The sequence below is a fragment of the Macrobrachium nipponense genome, chromosome 21 (assembly GCF_015104395.2).
Source record: "Macrobrachium nipponense isolate FS-2020 chromosome 21, ASM1510439v2, whole genome shotgun sequence".
Lineage (NCBI taxonomy): Eukaryota > Metazoa > Arthropoda > Malacostraca > Decapoda > Palaemonidae > Macrobrachium > Macrobrachium nipponense.
Genome location: NC_087212.1, coordinates 62,240,617 through 62,262,885, shown reverse-complemented (window position 1 = coordinate 62,262,885; position 22,269 = coordinate 62,240,617). Strand labels below are relative to the sequence as shown.

General features: G+C 46.0%; 1 protein-coding gene across 1 annotated transcript in view; it reads left to right on the top strand.

The window, feature by feature from the left end:
- Positions 1 to 22,269, top strand: part of LOC135198080 (activin receptor type-1-like) — a 128,554-nt gene that overhangs the window by 21,383 nt on the left and 84,902 nt on the right. The window contains exons 4-6 of the mRNA XM_064225504.1: positions 1,598 to 1,784; positions 1,926 to 2,140; positions 4,183 to 4,287. Of these exons, the coding sequence (XP_064081574.1) occupies positions 1,598 to 1,784; positions 1,926 to 2,140; positions 4,183 to 4,287 (507 nt within the window). The remainder of the gene's footprint in view (positions 1 to 1,597; positions 1,785 to 1,925; positions 2,141 to 4,182; positions 4,288 to 22,269) is intronic.

Here is a 22,269-nt window from a genome sequence, read left to right as displayed (position 1 = left end):
GTTTGGTGTCCTTTGAATTTGTCCCGGAATTCGGGGCCAAGACCCAAAATCCCTCTGTGCACGATGACAGGTTCACTTCATTTTCCATTCCATCACTGAATGACTTTTTGGGTGGTAATGCTCATGAGCTTTTGTTGTGCCCTGTCCGGGCCCTGCGTTGCTATCTTAAAAGGACCCGGCACCTTAGACCAGGCTGCCACAGACTTTTTGTTAGCACAGGACGTACTAAGAAAGGTGTCTAAGAATACTTTCTCTCTTTGGATACGGGAAACCATCAGACAGGCACACTTGGCACTTGATAATTCCGCCACCACATCTGTGCGGGCTAGAGCGCATGACGTTAGGGGTATTGGTCCCTCTATGGCTTTCAAAAAGAACTTGGCTGTACATAGAGTGCTGAGCACTGGTACTTGGTTACGCCAGTCCACGTTCACCTCTTTCAATCTGGAGGATGTTGTCCATAGATCTACGGACACATTTTCCCTGGGTCCTGTGGTGGCTGCCCAACAGGTTGTGTAACTCATAGTTGCCCTTAACAGGGCACTTTTGTATCTTACCTAAGATGATTGTGTGGATGAGAGAATGAGTGAGTTGGCTGGTCTCCTTCTTTCTCTTGTGCCTTTCCTTCTTCCTTCGGGCGAGTTAAGGAATAGACATGTCATTCGCTGGACTGGTCTGTTACAGGTGAGTGAGGTAGTCATACTGATAGTGTGGTCGCTTAATATACAAATATCAAACCGTCTATTCGGTAGCATATGCTCCACTCCTTAGCAAGGAGGAGTTGGGAGTTGTAACAAACCCTGTGTATTGGTTTACTATTGGACAGTCAAAGTTTCTCTTTGGTTCCCTGTACAATGATTCTCCCATATATCATTGTTCGTCACTCAGGTTCTGAGTGGTTAGATATGAATTTATCTAGCTAATCAACGGGCTTCAGTCCCTCTTCCGAAGTAATTTCTTCTGGAGCTGGACTGGTGGGTAGGCCCCCATCCGGTTTAGAATGTCTTGTACCTCCCTCTAAGTATGAGTCTATCCTATTGTTAAGACCGAAGGTTTGTTCGCTTATGAACAAATTACAAATTTTCTAAGACAATTTGTATTTTTCATAGCTATAAACCTGAGGTCTTAACATTATACTCCCCACCTCTAGCCGCCCTTCTGTTTGTTAAGACATCCTGAGTTGGGAAAGACTGACATGGTGGCATAGGTGCGTAGTCTTTGACCACTCTTCACCCGATATATGCATGCGTTCCCAGATCTCACAAGATTCCTTACTTTCATCTGCGTTTTAACCAGATCCAGCTAGGCGCTAGAAATTATCCTATTGTTAAGACCTCAGGTTTGTAGCTATGAAAACTACAAATTGTCTTAGAAAATTTGTCGTTTTAGCTTCCGAGTGAGTGAAACTGTTAGCAATGTAATTACCAGGTAAGTATATATAAAACCTTACTTTACTATAAAAATGTCATTTTGATGTCTGCTTTGAAGTTAATAAGTTTTCCAAGTGCATGGTATGTGATATCTTAGTTCTCCAGGATTGTTTTAGTTATATATGTGTGTATAGTTCTGAAACTTTTTTTTCTTTTTCTATCTGTAGTGCTGGAAAGCTCGAAATCGCCAAGAAGATGGTACGGAATTAATGTCAAGAGGGTGTATTAACCAGCCAGATCAAGTTGCTATGTTATGTGGAATCAAAGAACAGTTGGACAAACCTTTTAAGCTTGAGTGTTGTCAGAAGAACTATTGCAATAATGGCAGTTTTCCAGTTTTGCCACCAGAACCAAGTATGTTAACCTTCTTTGATTTATTTGAGCAACAACCAGTCACATAAGCTTGATGTAATTCTAAGTTAACAGATCTGTGAGGTCAGAACATTTGAGTTGATGAAATTGGATATTACAAATTAATATAATTTCTTTTTACAGATTCTTATCCTGAAGGCTTCCAGCTCTTCTTTGTACATGTTCTACCTGTACTTATAGTGATATTTATTGCTGTGATTGTGGTTCTCTTTTTACGACGTGCTCACCAACGTCGAATGCGGGAGTTTGCAGCTGCTGCTGCATCTACTTATCCTCAGTCTCATGGCATGTATAGAGATGACCTGCGAGTGACTACACCTGGAGATTCAACTCTTTTGGTAAGTAATTAGCATAATGAATTTATCTCAAGCTCTATTTATTTCATCCGAAGTTGCATTATTGGTAGTCATAGTTTTGATTGGACTATTAAACCCACTGTTGAGAGTTAACATTTATAGATGTCTTAAGGGGGCCGGCCGGAACCTCTATATATGGAGGTATAGGGCGAAAAATGCAAAGTCATGAAAAAATTCATGGAGCTTCATATGGTAATTGAGAATACGTACGTATACGAAATATTTCGTCAAAATTCCTCTTACTTTCGTAGTTACAGGGTAATTAGTTAACGTAACTCAATAAGCCTAAAACATTGATCCGTACAAGAAAATGCAATATTTCTTCTATTATCGTAAATTTTGATAATTATTGTCAAAGAAATTGGGAGAAATGGCATCTGTAGACATTCCCCGAGTCGAGAAGGAGACTTCAGGCTCGAGCTACAAAGTCCAGTCCTGATTTAGTGCGCTCACAGACGTCAAGTAGTCTACACGTTCCATTTCACGTCTGACATTCACCTGCTTTCAAGTATGTTTATGTATGTTTCGGCAAGAATTTCATCATGCCAATGAGGAAAAGACAAGGGAAACATCTCGCTAACATACAGACGAAGAAAAATCGCTCAAGTATTATTACAGAATATCATAATATATGCGTAGTTAGTGAAGAGAGAGGGGAGGGTTGCTTAGTAACGCCCCCGTCTTGCTTGACAGCACACGTCACACTGTGCCTAAGGCTATGATCTTTGAGCAAAGAGATCTTCATTTATGATAAATAACAAAGTTTTGGTTTTTTAATACCCAAAATGGAATATGAAATTCATAATAATCATGATTAATTAAATTGTCTTTGTAAAAAAAGTGTACGCCTTTGAGTGTCACCTCTTGACATTCTCTTGCAATTACGTTTGTTTATCTTTGTTTCGGGCAAGAATTTCATCATGTCAAAGAGGAAAATACAAAGAAAACATCTCGCTAACACACAGAAAAAGAAAATTCGCTGTAATAAGCAGAGTTAGTGAAGGGGAGAGAGAGAATTGCGTAGGAAGGAGTGCCCCATCTTGCCTCAAGCAGTGCCCCAGGCTGCGATATATGAGCAAAGGGATCATCATTTATGATTAAATTATGATAAATAAAATAGTTTTGGCTTATTAATACAAAAAAAACAAATATACATTCATAATAATCATTATTTATTAATATTGTCTTTATAGAAATACGAAGGAAAACTTTGAACGCCCGTATCTCAAAACTAAACTTATTGACCTTCAAAATCTATCTTCTCACTTAGTTTTAAAGCTATAACATTGGAATTTGGTATATAACTCAGAAAGACATTATAGAACAATCAAATAGAGCCCTTTTTTCCAATTTTGTTTCGTATTTTTTTTTATAATTTTTTTTCTCCTGATTTATAGGGTTATTTTTTGACCATATTGAAAAATTCATATCTAGCAAAAAAAATGACTTTTAGAAAAAAAACTCTCCATTCGAATTGGAGGTCTACATTCAGGTCTATTATATGGTAGTAATCCCAGGTCTTAATATTAAATATCAAGGGAGGAGATAGTATTTGAAAAATGGTTATTTTCGGGATAAATCGCCCTGGCGTCACAAAACCGAAGGTCAGAGGCGAAAATCATATGCGGTTTGGAGATGTCCCAAGTCATCTTATTAAGTGGTATGAATATCAAAGTCCTGTCCTTAAAAAAGGGCATTAGCCGGCCGGCCCCCTTAAGACTCTTTAGAAACATTTCCTGGCAGCCCATGAGTTTATGGATTTTAAAAATTTTAAGTTCATATATAATTATTGTATTCCTTTATCCTTGTACAAAGGTATGATTTGAGTTTGCATGTTTATCACACAAGTGTTTAGTCAGTATTCTGGTTAAACTTTATTAATGATAATAGAATACAATACCTTTACACATAATTACTATCGTAAGTGAGTAAGGGCTACATAATGTTTCCATGCATATGTTGCTTGAAAAATACTGGGATACTAACTGTTTTATATTTACTATATAACATTCTCTTGTTTACAGGAAATATTTAATGACAACATGACATCTGGAAGTGGATCTGGACTACCTCTCCTAATTCAGCGTACATTAGCAAAGCAGATTCATCTGGCAAATGTTATTGGAAAGGTATACTTTTACAGTCTATGTTACAATATTTGATAAATACAGTACTGAGCTTCATATCCAGAATCTAGCTCCCAGGAAGTAACACATATCCAGAAGTTGTAAAGGATAAAGGAAAATAAAACTAAAAAAGCCCAAAATTAGAACTTACCAGGTATTCTCTATCATAACTGTCGTTCAGTAATGCAAATATAATTAGCCATTGTTTAACCTGACCCAGTTACATAGTTTACATCTGCCTAATCCTGTAGTCAGCAGTTTTATGGACACACCAAAGCAAAACTAGAATCCTTACATATTAAGGAACCCCCTAGGTAACAAGCCTAGCCTTTTTTGAATGATAGTTGAAGTAATTTCCTGTGTCCATCAGTCAGGCAACACCCTGCTATCTCTGCTTCTAATATTCATTATTTTTTAGGGTCATATATGCACATAGATTCACACTTTTTTTTTTTTCTTACTGCTTCCTACATTTTGTGATTCATAATCACATCATCAGGGAATTCTATGGAACATCAAATAAATTGATAAAATGACGGAATGGGTAAAAGTGTATTAAGTTAAAATATTAATCATTAAACAATCTCAAGATTTTTAATTATTAACTTGTATTTTTAATTATCATTATTATTCTCGGTTCATGGATTTTCATAAACTTCTAAAATGTTAGTGAATATTTCAAACTATGGAGGCTTGGGGTTGATTTTAGATCCTAATTTTTAACATGGCAGCATTTTTGAATAATGTTCCTATAGGAATACACTAGCAATTTTCTGTTACGTTGGGGTTTCTGTACACATCCTGGAAATGGTTCTTGAACTTGGTAACAAGGTTAAAGAGAAGAGTGTGGAATCCACTAAAGATATCTTGCTGCACTGCTACTACCTGCTAAGTTGAATTTGTTTTGTTTACACAAAAATTAGTCATTGATTAGGTTGTTAAAAGCATTATTGAGTACGCATACTAGTGAACCTATATGTAGGATAAAGAGTTAGCATTAGTGTGCACTGGACTGGACATGCATGTAGGTGTTTACTCAATGGAGCAATCAGTCTTAGAGCATTTGTGGACAAACTGTGACTCCCTTTCCTCTTCCTTTTAAAATGGATGGTAGGGGAAGTGTTTAGAGGTATATTCTTAACCCGTCATTGTATCAGCCAGATATAGCTGCCTGCTGACTTGTGTAATTCTGGCAAGGGTCGCACTTATGCTAAGGTCACACATTCACGTATCAACGCACGCACGCCCACGCATGAGCGGCAATTGGTAGTTGGCAACAGCTTACGTCAGTAAACCGTAAATGTAACGTAAAACTAACGTAAAATCGTAGACGTACGGTGACGTGTCGTCTGGGCTCTAAGCTCCGCCCACTAGGTCGCCGTAGCCCACTCCAGTTTTGAAATGTTCAAAACAAGTCGTGGGTGGTCGCGCCAAATGTCACCTGACGTAGCTCCAGGCATTGCACGTGGGAGCCACGGTGACTGCTGCGGGGTAAGTGCTAGGGTCACCAGCATCGTTCGCCGTCGTTGTTTTCTTTCCGCGGCGAAGCACGCGGGCCTCCTAATTGCGCTGTAGCCTACGGCGAAACCGATTAACACATATACAACCCAGTACGACATGGCAACGCTGTAGCGTGGTATAAAAGGTCAGGTCGGCGCCCTCAGGTCAGCTGTTGTTTCCGTCTCCTAAGACCAGCAGTTTCCTTCAAGCTCTCCACAGCGCCCTTCAAGATGCCGAACCTCCTAAAACGACCAAAGAAGGGGCCATCAACGTCACATCTTGCAGGACCTTCTTTTGGCCCGAAAAAGACTCCTACAACCACTCCTACAGACATTCAGGACAGGGAAAATGTCAACTTCCACCTACAGAAGTCTGAGTTGGATGAGATTCTGACTGATGACAAGGGACAGAACGGTCCCTTGTCGAAGATATTTATTTCTTCTGAATAGCAGTCTTACAATAATGGTGTAACAAATAATGTAAATATCTGAGAGGAATTCTTATATACATCTAAAAAATATCTTGAATAGGTAGAATTCCTATTTATTTCCAAGAATGTTTGATAAGTTATTAGATGTTATTCTATATCGCTTAAATATAAATCGCCCATAGTCAACAGTTTTATATGTCTAAGTGTATGTCTGAATGCTAAAATCGAAGCAAGAAAATTCTAGTGCTAGTCTTATATAGTACTACTTATCCTATGTTCATTTATTTGTGATGTTACATTAATTACATATTATATATATTACAGATGGCTACTATCAAAAAGTTACCTTAAAACTAAAATAGATAAATTTGTAGGAAAACAACGAAGAGACGAGCTGTTACAATGATTGTTTACGGAACGGCAAGCTCTGTTCACAGGCCCGCCCTTTTGTACCCTGCGGCACCACAACGGTGGGCGTGGTCTTGACGTGAAGTTGACGTACATAGAACATTACAATATCGGCGTTAGTTTCAGGTAGACGTCCGACCTCGCTTTCTTTGCGCGTACATTTGCGGCGCAATTTACGGTGCTGGCTTTATGTCCGTTAGCCCGTGTCCTGTTTACCAGATATTCAAGGTCATTTCACCGCGATGATGCCCACGATCCACATACGTGGGCATACGCCGTCGTGATACGTGAATGTGTGACCCCAGCATTAGTTCTTCAAGGTTCTTGTTACTTGGGCAAGAATCCATATGCCAGATTGAACAGGAGGTCAGAAGAGTCATTGGTCCTCTGCTCACATTCATGACCAGGAATGTTACTTTTCCAGCTGTGTTTCAGCTTTCAGTCGGTTGAGAGACAACCTTCCACCTAAGGAGCAAGTATAGTAGGTAAAAGGTGCTGGTTGGTTTTTTGATAAGAACACGTAAAAATTTTTTGAAGAACAGTAAAACCTCATTTGAACAGACCTGGAACCAACAGACATCGGATTTAATGGACAAAATTTGGCCAAGGGTAGTATAGCCTAAGATGACTGTTAAATTACAAAACCATCAGTGTATAGGCTAACTTTTGCAAGAACAGTTATCTGTGAAAATATGGTTTGTTCCGATACGTAATACAAACCATCGGTCCTTTAACAATAGGAAGTAGCTAGCGGCAGCTGGAACGGTCGTAAGCTTCGAACAAGGGGAGAACGGTAGTTAACTGCTTGTCCGACAGTCGCGCGCCGCGCGACTGGGAGGTAAACAAATCACTTTTGCTTTCGGCCGCGGGTGTGAAGGACGTGTTCGTCATCGCTCTCTGCCCGCTTCATCGTCGTATGCTTTGTTTATATTGTGTTTTCTACTAATGGTTTGTTTGACTTGAAAATGAAACTGTAAGTACACTGTTTTCATTTTCATTACTTAATTATGAACCAACATGGAGTTATCGCCGTAGATGCGGCGATTTCCTCTCATCAATTGAACCCTTGAATTATGTCTCGGTGCCGAGGGCGGGCGCGCTCGCGCCGAGTCATTGTATTTGGCGGGCGAAAGTGTGTAATTGAAAAATGTAAGTACTCTTTTCATTATATTTTTGCCCTATGCGTTCGTTACCGAGAGTGTGATTGTGCTCGGCACGAGCCTTTTAATTTTGTATAATAGAATGCAATGAAAGTGGATTCGCAATTGCAATATTCTTTTCATTTTCATTTATTTATTTGCATGAAATTTTATTTGGATCAATTTTCGTTCTTACCCGGGAATTGATCCTTACGATTTTTTTATGTGAAAAAAAAAAGAATCGCAAGTGCAGTATTTCTGTTTCATTTTCATATATATTTTATGATAGCATCATATTATTGGATCAAGTTTCCGTTCTACCCGGGGGGAATTGATCTTTTCTCCTTTAAGTTCTATGAAGTGATCGCAAGGGCAGTATTCTGTTTCATTTTCATATTACTTTTCACTGCTGTGCGGGGGTAGGAGGGGAATGCGAAGGTCTTGCCAGGTAAGCGTCGGAAAGCTCTCCCGCGAACTACCCTTGGTATCCGATTCTTCGTCTTCCTTCCTGCCCCCCGCTCAGCTTCTTCATTGTATTTTGTATTTGGGGTCTTCCTTGCGTTCGGGTGGGGCATGTCTTCCCCCCGTGCGTGAGGGAAACCCCTCTTACTAATCTATCTATGTTACCGCAGGTGCTACATCCGTGGGAGACGACCTTGGATGTAGATGTAGATCCTCACGAGGTTGTAACTCGTTGTCGGGGGCGAGAGTGCTCCCGCAACGAGCCCTCTGTAACGTGTATGCATTGGTCCGAGGCGCAGTGGGTGCTGTACGAGGGCAGGAAGAGACTTAGGCCGCCCAAGAAGTCATCGGAAAGTCCAGTGCCTCCTTTGGTAACGGACACTTCGTCCTCCCTTTCCTGACCCCCCGACCAGCCCCCACGATTCGCGCCTTCCCCTGCGGGGGGGGGTAGCGGAGTCCTTCTCCTCTCTCGATCCGTCGAGTGTGGAGGAGTGGGGGCGCCTGCTACCCCGGACATCCAGGCGACTGGTTTGCTTTACCGCAGGTGTGCCATCAGCGAAGGACGACCTGGTACAGTGGTGGTGGGAGTCGCTGGACTGCAGGGAGTGCCGAGCATACAGGGGTTGATTCAGCGGTTGGCGAGGTCGGCAGTGGTCTCATGGTACGGTAACCACTATCAACAACCACAATCTCGACACCAGCATATGAGATGCCACCGGCACCTGGTGTACACACCACATGTCATAGTCGGTAACACCCACGGCTGCAATCCAGAACCAATTCCTGCCGTGCCAAGAGGACGGTGCCACCGCCACCTGGGTTCTTTGTATTGCCGACCCCGGACTTCCGCTGCCCCAACCCCCTGGACCTGCCGCCAGTGCCGAGGATGACGGTAGCTGCCGACAGGACGCCTGGCTCTCCTGTGGTACCTGCCGTGCCTGCCGTACCTGTTGCTGTCCCAGCCGCTCATTCCCTTTCAGATCAGGTGCCGGCTGCTCATTCACTTTCAGATGTTCCTGCCGTTCCTGCTGTTCCTGTTGTTCCTGCTGTTGGTGGTGCTGTCACAGTCTCAGGTCTTTCCGACAGGTGCAGTCGGGCCCTGTTGCTTCGGCAACTGCCCCGGCTCCCTCCTGGATGGAAGACCTGACGTCTGTCCTGCGGAGCCTGGCGAAGAAGAAGAGGAAGAGGGAAGAAGGTGTCGTCGTCATCTTCGTCGTCTTCTTCGTCGTCTGCTGCCTCTCCTTCCCCTTCGACTTCTAAGGCCAAACAGCCGAAGAAGAAGAAGGTTGCCTCCTCCCCCCCTAAGAAGACTCCTTCGGGATCTTCTAAGGGCCCGGCTCGCTCAGGCGAGCTGGGGAGCTCTTCTGCTGGTCCTCCTGTTCCTTCGGGAACGGGGCCCGTCGCTTCTTCTGCAAAGAAGAAGTCGACGGGGACCAGAGGTGCACCAGCCTCGGCTGGTGCGTCCTCACCTGGTGCTAGCGGTTCTGCCGCTAAACCAGGTTCCGTCTCGGCCGCTTCTCGTTCGCGAGAAGCACCGAGTGGACGCTCTTCCAAAGAAGACCGTCCAGCCAAAGTTTTGACGCCCGAGCTCGCTCGCCGTCAAGACAGCGGCGCGGAGCAGAAGACTGGCGAGAGTCGTGCACACGACTCTCGCCAGGCCAGTGGACGCTCTCGCAGCGATCAACTGGCTGCTCGGGCTGACGTGACGGTCGCTGACCAGCCACGGGTTGAGGCGAGGAAGGAGTCCCCCGCGGCCGACCGGTACCAGCCAGCTGGTACCAGCGGCTCGACGCGCTGAGAGGACGCTGGCCGGTCTCGACGCGACAGAGAGCCTAGCAGGTCACCCGTCCGCCGCTCCCGATGGGACCGGGCGGAAGACGGTGACCAGCGGCAGCTCGCCTGACGTTAGAGATTGGTCTCGACGTTCTCAGCCGAGCCAATCGCCCCAGGCGAGCGGCAAGGCTAGGCCTGCTGCTCGACCGTCACCGCGGGTTGACGATCAGCAGCAGCCCTCCACGCACGCTGGTCCTGCCAGCGAGCGAGGGGGGAGCGTCAGGTCTGCCTCTCCCATACCTTCAACCTCCTCGGGCTATACCGGGAGGAGCGAGGTACCGAGGAGCGATCACGAGAGGTGCGCCGCTCGTGACCCAGCTATGACGCCGTATGGACCAGGTACGGTTCCAGGACCGACCAGGACATACGCGCAAGTAGATGGAGGCGACCGTCAGGGGTCTGCCGCTGTTCCTCCTTCTAAAGGAGGAGTATCTCGGGATCTGTTCTTGTTGGAGGGACTGGACGGTCCTACTCCGCAAGACACGGTAACTCCCGAGATACAGAGGAATTTGCAGAAGTCATTAAGCTGATTCGTCAGCATAATGACCTTGCGGAAGGATTGCCGCTCCCACCAGCAGAGCCCACGTCTCTGCTCGAGTCGTTTTGGGCCCGAGAGGGAACCCAAACCGACGGTGGGTCCGCCGCGATCGGAACTTGCCGATTCTGTCTCGAACCAGAGTCTCGTCGTCTCCGGACAAGAAGGCTCTCTCAGTTCTGGCCGGTCGATCAAGCTACTTCCACCTCCTCTACTGCGACAGCGGCGTTTCTACGTGTCTTCGGACACCGTATTTGAATACTCTTCGGTCCTCCTGAGAGGTTTCGACCTCGACGAGGACTGGAATGAGTCGGAGGACGGTATCGGCTCTCCCCTGTCAGGTGTCGATCAGCCACCACCCAGACGACGTTCACAGTGGCGGCAGACCCTTACCTACAGTGAGAGTTCGTAACCCTCCGCGGGGAAAACTCTCTTTTTCTCCCTGACGATACGTTTTCCCAGACTCTGAGAGGCCATCGCCGCAAGGCGATGGCTGTTCCTACTCTTCTCCAACTGCTAGTTCCACTGGGAAGGCGAGCGAGTATCCAATTCCTCCCCCATTCCCTCTCTCCTTACGGTTACGAGGGAAAGGGGAGGGATCCTACAGAGATTTCTCTGTAGGATCCCACGTTCGGGACTGCGCTACCGGGGGGACCTTCGGGTCCTACCTGACGTAAGCCCCGGTCGTTGAGGAGGAATTCTGCCCCATTCTCGATTTCTACGGGAATCGAGAGGACCACCAGCCGATATCGTTTGACGAATTCTGGTGGGGGTTTCGCAGACTGCTTAGAATTCTACGGAATTTCTAACGCATTCAGTGTTCGAGTTTTACGATCTCCAAACACTTACGCGAGGACCACGGTCCAAAGTGAGCGAGACGAGAATCCCCGATATACACGATAATCGGGAACCTCGCCTATTGCTCGAATTCCTGGAATTTCTAGCATTGGGAAGAAGACTGCTGCTGAAGAACTATCTCACAGTAGGCGACCAACCTGGAACTAGAGAAGATCGGACGGAAGGGAATATCCAGTTTGGCTTGAACTAATCGTCTTAGTATTCTGTTCACCATTGAAGCTTTCCTTCGAGGAAGACTTCTCTTCACTCTCTTTGATAGAGATCGAAGGTGGTCGATCTCCAATCCTTATTTTGTTTTCTTGAAGGAAAGAATTTAGGATGGAGATCGTTGTTCAGAATCCTACAAATATACTACGTATATTAACCTCGCGACATGATTCTACTAAGCAGTTGAATGGTCCGAGGGAGGGGTAGGCGCATATCCTAGTTAAACTACGGATTGCGACTTATAGAGAAGTATTCTAATTGAACTGCAACTCGGGGTTGCCTGCAACCTCCCAGGAGTTTTCAGTTTCAATTTTATATACTTATGGTTTTGTCACGACAAACACATTTCAAACTGTTATATTTACCGAAATTCGTTTCGCTAAATATAATTGCTCGAGCATATCTTTTATGCTCGGTAGTTCTAGCCGAACGCATTCCTTCGTGGAATAATGGATTACCTGGCAAACTCAGGATGACGAGTCAGCGAGAGCTCAGGCTCAACTACTGCGTATTGAACTGCCTATCCAGCTCAGTATCCAGCCGGGCCTCCGATATGCACGGTCTGCTAGTCTCTCTCTCTGCCCTGCTTTTGATTGATACCGAACCGTATCTCTGCCCAACAATCATGGACTAAGGTCTCTTGATTAACGGGGATTCTCGCAATAATGAAGGACCCATCTACTGCTGGGACGCTAGATTCCATCGCCTTCGACATTGCGAGAATTTTCAACAGAGATATCTCTTGGACTCTTTCATCTTTCTGTTTACCGCACTGGTAACAGAAGTCTGTACAAGTCTCCCGCTGCATCGCACTGCGATAATGCGAATGATTTTGCAGACATCTGAGTTTGTCTTCAAATATCTCTTATTCGTAGGTGTACAATTGTTCATTGTTCAACCGAATTACGAGATTTGTTAGAAGACATCGCCTACTCTCCGACCTGACAGCTCTACTCCCAAATGTTCAGCCCATGAGAAGCAGTTCTTCAGGCGGCTTTCCCCTGTGTTTTCATTACTGAAGAACGCCCCGCTTTCATTGCAACTACGACTTCTCACCGGACAGCAATGAAATAGCGGTTTAGCGTTTTCAGTCATTTGTAAGCACAGGTTATGAATCTTGAGAATCCTTCTCTCGATTCATCTGTGAAGACGTAGGTTGCGTTCATATCTACCTTCGTCTTCAACGGTACATAGTGTTGTTTCTCCTTAGCTGAGATTCAACAACCATGAGATGTTTTACCTTCAGGGAGCCTCGGTCTCTAGAAGGCAATTGACTTTCGCCTGTTGGGCACATGCCTTAAGAGAATCATCACCTCGCTGTCCGGCATTGGTGACAAACAAATACATTATTTGTTTGGTCTCTCGGCATAACCCTTTAAAGGCGAAGGTCACGTGACTTACTCGGATGCTTTGACAACTTGCCTCCTACCGAACGCAGTCAGTCGGCAGCTGTCAGAGCGGCCGAGTCAGTTACGAACTACGCTGTTGACTTAGTTCGGTTGTTACAGAGCAATCATTACTTCGTTTTAATAGCTTGTCACAGTACCCATACCATTGACACCCACCATGGAGTGTCGGTGTCCTATCCACTACCGAGAACTTCGCTGCATGGGGATAGGAGGGGATGCGAGGAGACTTCGTCGCAAACGGACAGACCAGTATGGGTACTGGACATCACCGAAGTAGAGAAGAGGGATAGGTCATGCGACTATTTCCTTCGTTTCCTCTGAGGAACTGCATGACTTCTCCTGCGAAGTCAAGCATCCAGGGGATGGGGATCCGTGACGCTCGATTTCGTACCGAACTTCGTAGCGAAGACTCAGAACCCTTCGGTCCCTGACGATTGGTTCGAGTCGTGCACAATCCCCTCCCTAATGGACTTCACCGCCTTCGATGCGAAGGAGATGCTGCCTTGTCCGCAAGAACTTCTCCGTGGCGCAGGTACTGAAGGCAGGGGTCTGGTCAACCAGACCACATGCCCTTCCTTCTACCTTCGGGATATTGCCCACAGGTCCTTGGAGGATCTTTTCCTTGGGACCCGTGGTGGCTGCTCAACACGTTGTGTAGCGAACCCAGACCCTCGCAGGCTGAATAGCATCGAGTCCTGGTGTGACCATAAGAATGGATGAGTGAATGAGAGTGTGACTGGCTCCTCTTTCCCATCTTTTTCTTCCCCTCTACCTGTGGTTAGAGGGACATGGTCGTCACCCTGCTGGGATAAGGACAAGATGCAGGTGAGCTACTCAAACAGAGCCCCATCCTATCCCTTTCACTAGGGATAGGAGCGTATATCCACCACTTCCTCCAACAATGGGGGAGGAAGTGGATGCCAGCTTGAGACAACCCATACTTTATGTTGCCTCTTGCAAACAGGAACAAGTTCTTGCTTGCTGGTACGAAGAGATACGCTTGCCTCTCTCTTAGTACTCGGCCCAGAGGTCTGACCATTGATCCTGCGGTGCACACCCCGATCAATCGGACAGAGGCTTGGATCCCTCCCTCGCTCTTACGACCAGGGGAGGCATTCCAGGGATGGACGAACACCAGTCTGTTCATCAAAAGACTCGATTCCTCCCACCAAGAAGTGAGTCTTCCTATTGTTAAAGGACCGATGGTTTGTATTACGTATCGGAACAAATGACAATTTGTCGAAAATTGCATTTTTCCTAACTATACAAACTGAGGTCCTTTACATATAGTCCCTCCTCATGCCACCCCTCACTCTGCGTATTTTGCATGGGCCAAAAGCAAAAAGTGATTTGTTTACCTCCCAGTCGCGCGGCGCGCGACTGTCGGACAAGCAGTTAACTACCGTTCTCCCCTGTTCGAAGCTTACGACCGTTCCAGCTGCCGCTAGCTACTTCCTATTGTTAAAGACCTCAGGTTTGTATAGTTAGGAAAAATGCAATTTTCGACAATTGTCATTTTATACATGCGACTTACCAGGCAGATATATACTTAAGCTATAGACTCCGTCGTCCCGACAGAATTCAAAAACTCGCGGCACACGCTACCGGTAGGTCAGGTGATCTACCATTCCGCCGCTGGGTGGCGGAATCCCAACCATTCCCGTTTTCTGAGCCAGATTTTCTCTGTCGCTGAGGCCGGCAACAACTGTTGTTTGGTCTCTCCTGATTGGAATTCTGCTCATTTGCCGAGAATTGGTTGGACATTTGGTGAAGTACTCTTGTTTATTCTCGGGAGGTTGGCATACGCTTATTTTGGACTGGATTAGGATTTTGGATTTGGTCTATTAAGATGGCTGAAGTTAAAGTAACTCCTAAGTTTAGGGTTTGTGCAAGGGAAGAATGCAGAACTAGGTTGTTTAACAAAGCAGAGTAATCCTCATACGCTTTGTTTTTAGTTAAATGTAGAGGTTCTGAATGTGCGGTTGATAGAAACACCTTGTTAAACTGGAGAATGTTGGAAAGGGGGCTTTCGGGGGGAGCAAAAGGATGGGAAGGACTTTAAGCTTCCTTATATTAAGACAAAAGAGAGAAGGGACTAGGAAAAGGCTAGGGGAAAAAAAACGCGGGTTTCAAAGCTTAGAAGCTCCGAGTAGATCTTGTTTCTTTTTGAAAGCCTGGAAATCAGAAAAACAAATTACAAAAACCCAGATGATTGTTTCTTCCCATAACCATCAGGGCCCCCTTTCTCCCTGTGGGGTTGGAATCTAAGGGGTTTCATTTTGTTTTCAGGGGAAATGGGAAAAATAAAAAATGAGATCCCTCGAATCAGGGAGCGTTCCAGGGAAGCAAGCTTGAAAAGCCATGGGAAAAAAAAAAACCCCACAAAAGGTAAGAGGTTGCTCAGGTTGGGAAGTAACCCCCCCCCCCCCCCCAGTTTTGACCACCCCAGTTTGCAGGGATGGGAGGGGGGGGGCGTTCTGGGAATTCGGGACTACCCCGGCATTTGCTCCTAGGCCTAGGGGGACCGCTTTCCAAAAAACCTCCCCAGGGGGGGGGGGTGGTGCAGGAACCAGGGGAGGAGGGGAATGTCCAAAAAAAAAGCCGCCAGGGGATGGATGTGGGAGGGGGGGGGCATTCCCCCAACGGATTCAGGCGTTTTCCCTTCGGGCCAGGAACCCCTGGAAAAAAGTTAACGAGGTCCCAGGGCTTTGGGCCTTTGGGATAGGGGCCGTTAGAAAAAAGGGCATTCCTGGAACGGAGTGTTTTTTTTTCTTTTTTGCTGTCGGGGACTCCCTCCTCGGTCCAGGGCGGTGGGATGGAGCTCTGCTTCCGGAAAGTTCTCGTTCCTCTGGAAGAGGGATCGTGGGGTAAGCGCCGTAAGGGAAAGGAACGGGCTTTTTGGATTCAAGCCCAGGCTCTAAACGCGGGTTTCCCAGAGGGACTTTTCCTTCGACTAGTAAAGAGTGGGGGCGGGAGGGAAAGACCGTTCTTTTCCCACGCGCCTCCAAGGAATCCGGGACAAAGCTTTTTTCCTGCGTTAAAATCTAACAAGGGAGCAAATAAAGATCCATCCTTGGTAGGCGGGGGGGCCTCTTTTACATAATAAAGGGATTAGTTTTCCGAAGGGCAACAAAGGAAACCTTACTTCCCTTTTTCCCAGTTGGGAAGGAGGACTCAAAAAATTGTTCCTTCTTCCCCTGGGGTAGGAGAGGGAAGTTTCTTCACAACTAGGCAGGGTCACTCGTCCTCCGGAGGAGGGGGGTGGGACCTCTTCTCGTTCTCCCTTTACAACGATTCCTCCTTCCTAATTTCTACCAGGAAAGGGGAAAAAGTTTTCCCCAAGCGGTTAAAAAGCCGCTCGCAGGGGGAGCCAATCGGGTCCAAGCCTTAACGGTTCTATAGGAGAAAGTTCCCAGGTAGCCGCTCCGAGCAAGCGGTCAGCTACGTCTCTTAGAGAAGTCAGGAGTCGGACTCCTCTTTGGAGGATCAAGGATAGGCGTCAAGAGCCTAAGAAGCAGCTTGTGAGAAACATAGAGTTGACAGAGCCTAGTAGGCGCCAAGAATATTACAGGCGTATAGAGCCTTACAGACGCCAGAGTCTTGTGAGAGGCGTCAAGAGCCTACAAGGAGTCACGACAAGCGCCAGGAGTCAAGCAGGCGCCAGGAATCAAGCAGGCTTCAGGAGTCGAGCAGGCGTCAGGAGTCGGGTGAGGCGCCAGGAGTCTAGCAGACGCCAGGAGTCGGGCAGGCGTCAGGAGTCGGAGTAGGCGCCAGGCGCCTTGTACGAGCTTAGGTCAGAGTAAGACCCCTTCGCACTTTATGAGTTCTTCGGGAGAGGTAGAAGCCCTTCACCTGGTAGGAAACAGGTGCCTGAGAGAAGATCTCGTGCGTTTAAAGAACTCGATTGCGCCTTGTAGTAGCAAGGATTTGTCACTCGGACGACGTTCTTCTTCGTTTGACAGAAGTCCCTCGACAACTAAGAACCGCTCTTCTCCGAAAGGATCCCCGGCAGCCGAGACTTAGAAGAAGTCTCGGGATGAAGGAATACCTGTGGATGTAGTAGTCTCTGATTATAAGAGATTGTCCTTGTTGTTGTTGCAGGAGTTCGAGATAAGCTTCAACCAGCGGATCCGCCCTCTCCAGGATCTTTGCTATCGAGCACGAAGTCTCCAAAGGCATCCTCATTTGTAAAAATGCGTCCAGCCCTTAGTATGAAAAAAGCGTTCAAAGGATTTGGAGAATGGCTTAAGAATAAAAGAGAGGCGGGCAAGACTGTTTTTTCATGCCCTCCTTCAAAGTTGACGGGTAAACCTGGAAGATGGGTACGATACCCAGGAACCTATGGGCTTAGTTGGACTGCCTTCATCGGCAGACGCAGATTACGCTTCCTTAGTGGATTCTTCAAGGAGGCGCGCTTTACTATCAGCAAAAAGCTACTTGGGGGATGTGGTGAACTGGACCATCTTACTAAAGGGACTCTTTAGGACGCTCGAGGTATTTAATTTTATGGACTGGGCTTTGGGACGCCCTTGCGAAGAGAGCACAAGATCCCGAATTGTCACGATGGAAGAATTATTCGAGTGTGTTATCGTGTCTGGACAGAGCGGTGATGGACGGGTTCGGTGGAAGTGGCTGCTCTTTTTGGATCGGGAGTTTTGAAAAAGAGAGCAGTGTATGGGTCTTTCCTGTCCAAGTCAGTATCTCCTCTACAAAGGTCGGCCTTGCTATATTCGCCGCTTTCGAAAAGCCACACAGGATTTACTGACACAGTCAGCAAAGAGGTTCAAGCCTGCGGTTCCTTTTCAAAAGAAGGATAAAACACCTCTTCAGCAGCCCTTTCGAGGAGCCTCTTCCTCCTCAAGAACCCCTTTTAGAGGTAGAAGACCGGATACCAGAGGAAGACCTTCCAGGAGACCTGCAGGGAAGGCAAAATGAAGAAGAAGTCCTCCAGATAACGGTAGGCGCCAGACTGTCGAAATTTGCCAGAGTCTGGGCGAAGAGAGGGGCGGGACAGCTGGACCCTCTCGATCCTCGAGAGAGGATACCTCATCCCCTTCAGGGAATATCCTCCCTTAACAAGAACTCCAAGGGAGTTAACAGCGAGGATACAACGATCCTGTCAAGAGTCAAGCTCTCCTGCAAGCAGTAGAACTTATGTTGCAGAAAAGGGCAATAGAACCGGGTTCAAGATCTCCATTCACCAGGTTTTCTACAACCATCTATTCCGGGTACCAAAAGCCTCGGGCGGGTGGAGGCCGGTTCTGGACGTAAGTGCGTTGAACGTCTTTGTGATCAAGAAGAAGTTCTCGATGGAGACCTCTTCCTCTGTACTTTCTGCTCTTCGTCCAGGGGACTGGATGGTATCCTGGACCTTCAAGATGCATATTTCCATGTGCCAATTCATCCGGCATCAAGGAAATACCTAAGGTTCATGTCACAGGGAAGAGTGTTTCAATTTCGAGCGCTTGCTTCGGACTTTCGACGGGCCCCGCAAGTCTTCACGGGTATCCTAAGGAATGTGGCTCATTTTTGGTTACATTTAGAGGGGATCAGAATCTCGATGTATTTGGACGACTGGCTAATACGAGCAAAGTCGAAGCAAACAGTGTCTGGAGGGACCTTTCGATAACATTAAAGATGACGCAGTCATTGGGACTCCTAGTCAACCTCGAGAAGTCCCAGCTGGATCCCACAGCAGAACATAGTTTATCTGGGGATTCGGATGGATTCTCGGGGTTTTCTAGCGTCTCCGTCAACAGAGAGAATAGAACGCTGCCTTACAAAGGTGTCGGGATTGCTAGGGAAAGAACATTGTTCCGCGAGGGGGGAGTGGATGAGTTTGCTGGGAACCATTTCCTCGTTGGAGCAGTTCGTTTCCCTAGGGAGACTGCACCTAAGACCCCTTCAGTATTATCTGAAGGAGAACTGGGATCAAAGTTCCCAGGACCTCGAAGAGTCATTCAGGATAACGGACAAGGTCAAACAAGATCTTCGGTGTGGTTAGACCCGGAAGAAACTCGGTCAAGGAATGATCATTGCACATAAAGAGCCCTCTCCGAGCGTTGTTGTTTGCAGACGCATCGGACTTTTTTTGACTAGGGTGGGAGCAAACGTTGGATTCGCAAGAAGTGTCGGGAACCCTGGGAAGGAGCTCAGGTGTCCTGGCACATAAACAAAAAGGAACTGAAAGCCATTCACCTAGCTCTCTTACACTTTTTTTCAAGAACAGATATTAGGATCGATCATTCAGGTCAATTCAGACAACACGACAGCCCTAGCATATATCAGGAAGCAAGGGGGAACTCATTCATTCTCCCTTTACGAGACAGCGAGGGAGTTGTTGCTTTGGGCGCAAGAGAAGCAGATCTCTCTTCTAACGAGATTTATTCAGGGAGAGAGAAATGTTCGAGCGGATCTGCTAAGCAGAAGAGACCAAAGTACTCCCCACCGAATGGACTCTCCACCCTCAAGTGTGCGATCAGTTATGGGGGTTATGGGGAAGGCCGAACGTAGACTTGTTCGCAACCAACTGGAACAAGAGGTTGGAGAATTATTGCTCCCCCATCGCGGATCCAAGAGCAATAGCGATAGACGGGCTCCTCATGGACTGGAAGGGAATAGACGGGTACGCTTTTCCCCCCTTCAAACTGGTAGGGGAAGTAATAAGAAAGTTTGCCTCCTCAGAGGGAACGAGATTACTTTGATCGCTCCCTTTTGGCCAGCCCTAGATTGGGTGACAGAGTTGCTGGAGGGTGGATAGTGGATCTTCCCAGATCGCTCCCTCTAAGGAGCGATCTTCTCAAACAACCCCACTTCGACAGGTATCACAAAAAACCTCCCCGCTCTAAGTCTGACTGCCTTCAGACTATCGAAGAATCGTCGTAGAGCGAGGGGGTTTTCTCGCGAAGCTTCAAAAGCAATCGCAAGAGCCAGGAGGGGGACCCATCCCACATTACGGGTGTACCAGTTCGAAAGTGGGAAGTGTTTAGAAAGATGGTGCAGGACGCATGAGCTATCCTCTTCCAGTACCTCTATAACCGACATTGCAAATTTTCTTCTTTACCTTAGAAGAAAGTGTGACCTAGCTGTATCTACGATCAAGGGGGTATAGAAGTATGCTGGCCCCTCGGTGGTGTTTAGGCATAGGGGTCTTTGGATGTTGTCAGGTGACAATAAGGATCTACATGACCTTATTAGGGTCTTTCGAGACCTCAAAAAGTCAGAATAATAAAAATAAACCCAGTTGGAACTTGGATATAGTGCTGCATTATCTGATGTCTGGAAGATTCGTACCTTCCAATAATTCTTCTTTTAGAGATTTGACAAGGAAGTCTCTTATTCCTGTTCGCCTTAGCCACGGCAAAAAGGGTGAGTGAACTCAAGCGTTAGAGGGCAGAGTGGGGTTTAAGAAGGAGGCTGCAATTTGCTCTTTTAAGCCCTCTCTTCTTAGCCAAGAACGAAAAAAAACCATCAAAACCGTGGCCTAGAAGCTTCGAAGTGAAGGCACTCTCTTCTTCTTTACGGGGGAAGAAAAGGAAAAGACCTGTGCCAGTAAGAGCGTCTAAAAATTTTATCTTACAAAGAAAGTTCTTCTTTTGGGAGGTACGCAGGAAAGTCTTTGGTGTTTCGGTCAAGGATCCTACAAGACCAATATCAAAAAACGCCCTTACGTTTTTTCATTAAAGACATTATTAAGGAAGCTCATCTTAAATGTGGTGAAGAACAATTTAAAAACTCCTCAGGGTAAAAAAAAAGCACACGAAGTGGGAGTGGGACCATAGCAACCTCAATGGCTTTTCATAAAAACGTGTGGTCCCTTCAGATCTAATTGAATCCACGTATTGGAAGTGTAACTCAGTGTTCGCCTCTCACTATCTAAAGGATGTGAGAGTTTTATTACTTATTGAGAAGTGCTTTTCACTGGGAGCATATGTGTCCGCGGCGGATTTAGTGCTGGGAGGAGGAGATGAGGTAATCCTAATTAGTTAGGTTAAGTAATTTAACATTATGGGTGGTGTTTGGTTTTTTTCATGGTTGACTGAAAGGAGGGTATAGGAAGAACCCTTTTCAGTTCTTAGATTTAACAACATGGTTAGAGAGGTCAGGTGGTCGGGATTAACTTTTGGTTTCTCCTCGTTGTTGCATTATGTAAAGCCTAAAGCTCTGTCATGTAAGGAGGGCTAGCCCCATTGATAAGATACAGGTTCAGGCTCTGCCATGCTAAGCGGGTAAGCCCCATTGGTACGATCCATGCAGTTCTGTCGCGTAAGCGGGCTAGCCCCCATTGACATGATCCAGAAGGGCTGTTCGGTCATAGGTAGTTTTTTTAGTTTACCTCGCTTGAAGCTCTTGAGGCAGGGCAGGACTAAATGACAGTAATTCATGAAGTCTTCAGCCCAAACAGGTAAGAACCAAGGATTGATATCCTACAACAATTGTTGTTCCCGTTATTAGAATTTTGTTTATATATATAGCTTGTCTCTGCCCTCCACCAAGGGTGTCAATCAGCTAAGTATATATCTGCCTGGTTAAGTCGCATGTATAAAAATGGATATTGTTAAGATACAATAAAGTTTTTATACATACTTACCTGGCAGATATATACGATTAGGGCCCACCCAGCCTCCCCTCAGGAGACAAGGTGTAGAGAAAAATCTGGCTCAGGAAAACCGGGAATGGTTGGGGGATTCCGCCACCCAGCGGCGGGAATGGTAGATCACCTGACCCTACCGGTAGCGTGTGCCGCGAGTTTTGAATTCTGTCGGGACGACGGAGTCTATAGCTAAGTATATATCTGCCAGGTAAGTATGTATAAAACTTTATTGTATCTTAACAATATCATTTATGTAAAGATGATGTTATTACAAGTACTATTTTACTTAATGTTTCCTTAGAAATTAAAAATAAACAATATCAAAGCCAATTCTTTATCGTGTTTTCCCTAAACACATTGCCTAAAAGGAAAGCATTGTTTTGTTTACGTTTCATGGCCACCACAAACCTCTAATAATATGATAATTCTAAACTATTTTTTACTACCAAAATGATAATGAATTTATAGTGAAAAATGAATGCTATTATGTTATCCTAAATATTACTACTGTTATTTACCATTACAACTTTATAAGGATGAAAGGATACTGAAAGATAACATTGCTGTGAGTGCTACCATAATTGGATGTTTACATATTGTCAGCTGGCTGG